At 59.8% G+C, this 4,569-nt stretch overlaps 1 protein-coding gene across 6 annotated transcripts in view; it reads left to right on the top strand.

The window, feature by feature from the left end:
* The window catches only part of ARHGEF18 (Rho/Rac guanine nucleotide exchange factor 18), a 117,392-nt gene extending 113,036 nt beyond the window's left edge, over positions 1–4,356 (top strand). For all 6 annotated transcript variants that reach the window (XM_017500178.2, XM_017500176.2, XM_037728377.1 and 3 more), the window contains 3 exons: positions 693–999; positions 1,779–1,904; positions 2,000–4,356. In XM_017500178.2, coding sequence (XP_017355667.1) covers positions 693–999; positions 1,779–1,904; positions 2,000–2,172 — 606 coding nt within the window. In that variant the 3' untranslated portion in view covers positions 2,173–4,356. The remainder of the gene's footprint in view (positions 1–692; positions 1,000–1,778; positions 1,905–1,999) is intronic.
* Positions 4,357–4,569: the final 213 nt, after the last annotated feature.

Below are 4,569 nucleotides of genomic sequence, written 5' to 3'. Positions count from 1 at the left end.
CCTGTAATCCCAACTACTCGAGAGACTGAGGCAGGAGAATTGCTTGAACCTGGGAAGCGGAGGTTGCAGTGAGCCAAGATTGCCCCATTGCACTCCAGCCTGGGCAACAAGAGCGAAACTCCATCTCAAAAATAAAATGAAGCTGGGTGCTGTGGTGTGCATCCCAGCTACTTGGGAGGCTGAGGCCAGAGGACTGCTTGAGACCAGGAATTTGAGACCAACCTGGGCAACATAGTGAGAACTCATCCCTAAAAAAAATTACAAAAATTAGCAGGATGTAGTGGCGCATGCCTTTAGTCCCAGCTACTTGGGAGGCTGAGGCAGGAGGATCATTGGAGCCTAAGAGGCTCAAAAGCTATGACTGTGCCACTGCACTCTAGCTTGGGTGACAGAGCAAGACTGTGTCTCAGAAAACAAATTTGTAAAACTGTGGATTGTGTGAATAGATGTGAAGATGAATGTGTGTGACATGTTTGTATGAATGACAGTTTGGGTGCCACTGACTGTCACCACAGGTACACATATTTAGCAGGCGTTGGGGACAGGCAATGACTGGCAGCTCCTTCAGGCTGCACCTAGCTCTGTCCAGAATGGGAGAGGCTGAGGGTCTCCCATGCATGACCCTCGGGGGCTCTCCAGAGGCCGCACAGCAGGAACCTCGCATTGCAATGTATCTGCTGTTGTCCCCCCAGGCCCAGCCCCCCAGCCACCCTCCCAGCTTCAACGGGGAAGGGCTGGAGGGGCCTCGGGTGAGCGTGCTGCTGTCCGGCGCTGGGCCAGAGTACACAGAGCGCCCTGAGGTGGCTCGCCGGGACAGTGCCCCCGCCGAGAGCCGGCCAGCCAAGAGCGACGTACCCATCCAGCTGCTCAGCGCCACCAACCAGTTCCAGAGGCAGGCGGCTGTGCAGCAGCAGATCCCCACCAAGCTGGCGGCCTCCACCAAGGGTGGCAAGGACAAGGGTGGCAAGAGCAGGGGCTCCCAGCGCTGGGAGAGCTCAGGTGAGCCGGCCCCGCCCCTTCCACCTGGCCCTGGAAGGTGCAGCCGTGGGTAACTGGTCAGGCTCTAGGGGCTCGCTGAGAGCCAGGAGGCATGGGACACCCGTGCCACCCTCCAGAGAGGAAACCCAGAAGGGCACAGCTGGCATCGTGGCTGAGGCCACCCACACGGGGCCATGTTTGGTCTCCAGCTCCAAAACTGAGATGGCCCACCCTCTGTCCTTTCCCCACCTCAACCCTCAAACAGCGGGATGAGGACCGGGAGCCTCAGAAAAGTACACAGGCAAGAAGGTGGAGAGCCCTGGCCACCTGGGATAAGCACAGCTGGGGCTGGGACAGGCGCAGGCCCCTCTGCTGAAGGTCCCTGTTCCACAGAGGGGGACAGGGAGCCCAGAGCAGCCCCAGTGTTTCCAGGGAGGGTGCCCAGGGGCTCCTTTGGTCCAGGAGCCAGCCCTCCTCCCCTGGGGGACAACCCGGATGTCCTGGGACCTTTCCTGAAGAGCGGGGGCTGTGTCCCGTGGCCACTGGGGCCTGTGCTGTTTCCATAGGAGGCTCAGCCTCCTCTCCAGATGCCGGGTGACTCCCAGGCCCTTCTGCAGCAAGGGTAGAGCCATTCTCCCTGAATCCGGGGCTTAGCATCTGAGCAGCTCAGGCCACGGGATCCAGGCTGCCGTGGGAAGTGTCAGCTGGGGGCGGCCGGGCCCTCTGCTCTCGGAGGCTGCCCTGGGGATTAGGAGCAGCTGGCCAGCCTGGAGCTGGCCCAAGCACCTTCCCTCTTCCAGCGTCCTTCGACCTGAAGCAGCAGCTGCTGCTCAACAAGCTCATGGGGAAGGATGAGAGCACCTCCCGGAACCGCCGCTCGCTGAGCCCCATCCTGCCTGGCAGCCACAGCTCCGCGCCCCCACCAGGTAAGCCCGCACCCTTCATGAGCCCAGGCCCAGGGCAGCCAGGCTGCCAGCACCACCCAGAGGCTGCTCACAGTCTGGACCCCTCTCTGTTCCAGACCCTGGCTTCCCCGCCCCGAGCCCACCACCAGCCGACAGCCCCTCTGAGGGCTTCTCTCTCAGGGCTGGGGGCACAGCCCTCCCACCCGGGCCCCTGGCTCCCTCGCCACTGCCAGCCACACCACTCAGCGCCAAGGAGGATGCCAGCAAGGAAGACGTCATCTTCTTCTAAAAGGGCTGTGACTCAAGGTGCAAGGCCCCTCCCTGCCCTGCCCACCCTTCCTGCTCTCTGGGGACCCCGTGGGGTCACCATGCCCACCAAGCTGTCCCCCCTTCTTCCTGAGCAAACGGTGATGACCGCCTGGCTGGGCCCGTCCTGGTGATGCTCCAGGCCTCACAGCTCCTTCTGTAGGATTAGCGGTGGTACCTGGGTCACTTTCTGAACCTCTTTTTTTTTTTTTTTTTTTTTCAAAAAGGAAAGTTTTTGATGGAAAGTTGAGCCAGAACTAATCCAGGGAGCTGTCTGAAATCATAGAGCGCCATAGAGCGCCCCATCCAGATGGCAGGGAGATCACCTCCGAGCTGTTTTTCTGAGGCAGTGAAGAGCGGTGCCAGCTCTGCATGGAGCCAGGGACAGGGCCGACCTCGCTCTGAGAAGGAGCTGCCGGCTGGGCCCACGCTCCACGGCCACATGCGACACGGAGCCAGGGATTAGGGAGCCAGGAGGGGCTGGTGGCGTCAGCAGCATGTCTCCAGAATCAGGCAGAATCCACGTCCCAAGCAGAGACCCATGCAGGTTCACCGTGAACCTCAGGGCCAGAGAATGAGCCAGGCACGGGGGCAGGGGCAGGGCCTGCTGAGGGGACACCAGTGGCACTCCAGGCAGGTTCTGTGGGTTTGGATGCCCATTGCGAAAGGGGCTGACCTTTGCTCCTTTTTACTTGGCACCGGTTTTGAAACCAGCTGGTTCCCGAAATCTGCTTCCCCAGGGCACCCGTCGTCATTCAGACGCTCAGCCTGTCTTGGGGACGGGCCTCTAGCTTCAGCCAGGGCGGGTACACACCTCTGGCGTAGGATCCTCAGCCCCTGGGAAATGAGCTCCCAGGGCTGGGGTCCCACCTTCCGGGTGGGGGCTAGCACATCACAGACTGTCTAGAGTGCCGCGCTCCGGGGCATGAGAGGAAGTGCCTAGAGACGTTGTGGCGAGCGGACAAGTGGCCGCTGTGCGGGCCCCTCACTTGCATGAGCTGCTGCAGCCCCTGGTCCACCACCCCGGAGGAGTGGAGGAAGGAGGTGCTGGGCAGTGTGGAAGGTGCTGGGATGTCCCGAGGTGGACAGATCCACCCATGATCTGGCTCCGGTGGAGGAGGGGCACATTTCAAACCTTGTTCTGCACCCCAGGGTTCCCCACGGCACCTCCGGAAGCATTGGTGGCAGGACTCAGGACTGGGTCCTGGCTGGTCGTCCTTGTTCCCAATGGGGCATGCGTGCCCCCTGCCCCCCGAGTTCCAAGTCCTTCTCCCAAACCCAGGGTCCCCAGAACCGCAGATCCGGGGGATTGCAGCTCTCCTCCCACCACACTGGCAGAGCCACTCCTGTGATGCTGAATACAGTGAATAGGGACATTGCCGCCACCCGGGGCACAGGGGAGGGGAAACTCCGTCAGGAAGTGCTCCCCTGGGCAGAGGCTCCCACTGGGTGCTGTGGGCTCCGAAGGGGACAGGGCAGGAGCTGATGCCGAACAGGAACTGGAGCCAACACAGTGAGTGGCTGGGCATCCCCAGGCCCCGGACCCTTGGAGGACCTCAGCTCCACTCAGCCCGGTCCTTTGCTATCAGCAACGCTCTCTGCCCTGTGACCCAAGTGTCCCGGCCCCCCCGTCAGATCCCTTCTGTGCCATGTTTATTACCAGTGTTTTGTATTTTTGTACTGAGTACCAGAGCACTTTACAAAAGCTGACTGTACGTTCCTGTTCTGTTGTGAAGAGAACATTCCCGGACCCTCACACCCCTGGAGCTGGCATGCGCCACTCCAGACCTCTGAGACACCACAATTCCTTGGATGGGAGAGAAGTTCAGGGAATTTCTTCTTGGCCACGTGGTGGGAACCTACATCCCCGCCACATGGCCAAGGGGTCTCAGTTGTGCTACGCGTGGGGTGGCGGCGTTGACAGCCCTTCCCTCACCAGTGCCCTCGGCCATTCCTGGGTGGTGCCCGATTTTCTTTGTAAAGTTGACAGTCGAGCAAATGTTCATATTTTTGTGGGATCTGCACGCGTCTTCGTCAGTTGTGGTCATGATCTTAGTCACCTGCTAATTATTTTTACAGTGATTACAACATTTCCTCACCAAGGGATATTTCTGACCCGCCTTAGAACTTAAGACCTGATTCTAGCAATAAACGTGTCCAGGATGAAGAGTGACTGGCATGGGTGTTCTTGGGGGTTTTGTTTTAGGATCATCTGTCCAAATGTCGCTGCAGGAGTAGCAGGTTCTGGGGTTCTGGTGGGGGGCTCTCCATGGCTTCTGTACCTTAGCTCGCCCCCCTGCCCTCCGTGTCCTGCTCAGAAGACCCCTTCAGTTCCAGTCCCCAGTTGTTGGTTTTGTTTGTTGGTTTTGGGTTTTTTTTT

The sequence above is a fragment of the Cebus imitator genome, unplaced genomic scaffold, assembly GCF_001604975.1.
Source record: "Cebus imitator isolate Cc_AM_T3 unplaced genomic scaffold, Cebus_imitator-1.0 Scaffold263, whole genome shotgun sequence".
Classification (NCBI taxonomy): Eukaryota; Metazoa; Chordata; class Mammalia; order Primates; family Cebidae; genus Cebus; species Cebus imitator.
Note: the sequence above shows the minus strand (reverse complement) of the source record. Positions and strands in the feature narration are given on the sequence as shown.